The 1,106-nt window shown below is 44.1% G+C and overlaps 1 protein-coding gene across 1 annotated transcript; it reads left to right on the forward strand.

Annotated features, from left to right (window-relative positions):
* Positions 1 to 53: 53 nt before the first annotated feature.
* Positions 54 to 1,028, forward strand: LOC110288248 (disks large homolog 5-like; the record flags this gene model as incomplete). The annotated part of the gene is made up of 2 exons (XM_021154645.1): positions 54 to 197; positions 827 to 1,028. Coding segments are annotated over 2 exons (346 nt in total), but the record flags the coding sequence as incomplete, so codon positions are not given.
* Positions 1,029 to 1,106: the final 78 nt, after the last annotated feature.

The raw sequence follows: 1,106 nt of genomic DNA on the forward strand, positions 1-1,106 counted from the left end.
TTCATGTGTTACTAAAAGCCTATGTTCACAGAGTTCTCTCTTCTTGGGGCCAGGACCTACCACAGGCAAAATCTGCTCTATGAAAAATTGAAGATGAAAGAGAAGGAAGTTATGTCATTTCTTCACAACTTAGAGATGGAGTACATTGAGGCCCACAAGAACAACCTGGAGCTAAAGAAGGAGATAAATTTCTATNGGTAAGTTCTTGTCAGGGAGGCCACCACTTGTGAATTGGCCATTTGTACCTTCCTTTGTTTCTGGACTGGAGACTCTGCAGGTCTGATTCTATCCCTTCTGGTTTTTAACCATCGCTGTGCCTTGGATGTTTTGGATTCAGTTTTCCTAAGTCTCTAAGACACCCCTCCCAGTGTTGTCTAGGCATCCTCAAGAGCCTCNAGATAGGAAAGTGATTCAGACCATGAGAGGGTTATTATGCAGTATTGGGCCTCTGGGGCTCAGGCAGGGTTTTACAGAGCTGAGTGAGATGTAACACAAGGATAGAATGAACTCTTTGGTTCTACCGACCTACCCTGATTGTACTTGCACCCTACTAATTGGTGTTGCCCCAATGCATGGGCTTTCATGGGTAGATGGAGATCCCTCTTTCTTTTGGAGAAACATGGACCCTTTTTGGTGTTTGGACTGCAGCAAAATTTTCTCCTTCCTTGAAATGGCTGTTTGCTGTTTGTACACTTGCCATGGATGTATTGAGATGGATGTTATTAGGTCTTCATGGGAACCAGGATGCAGGTTGGATTAATGGGACCTGTAAGTAGAAATGGGAGGAAGAGGCTGCAGGATCTTACTATGTAGAGTGTGTTTCCAGAAACCTGCACAGCTGGCTCCTGATGGAGAAGAATCTTGTAAAGAAGAAGTTNGTGATATTGAAGCAGGAGAGCAAGGAAGTACAGGTTGATTGGGCCCTCATTCATCAATATTTGGTGGACTTGAACCTGAGTAATAAAGATGAACAGGAGAAGACCAGCAACCTTGAGACTCAAGAACATCAGATAGGGACAAACAATTCGGTCAGCCTATGACTGTCTGATACCATTTGCACATTAGATCCATCTTTGCTTCCACCCACCACCTTTCTGATCCAAACT

This window comes from Mus caroli, unplaced genomic scaffold (genome assembly GCF_900094665.2).
Source record: "Mus caroli unplaced genomic scaffold, CAROLI_EIJ_v1.1 scaffold_25160_1, whole genome shotgun sequence".
In the NCBI taxonomy this organism is placed as follows: domain Eukaryota; kingdom Metazoa; phylum Chordata; class Mammalia; order Rodentia; family Muridae; genus Mus; species Mus caroli.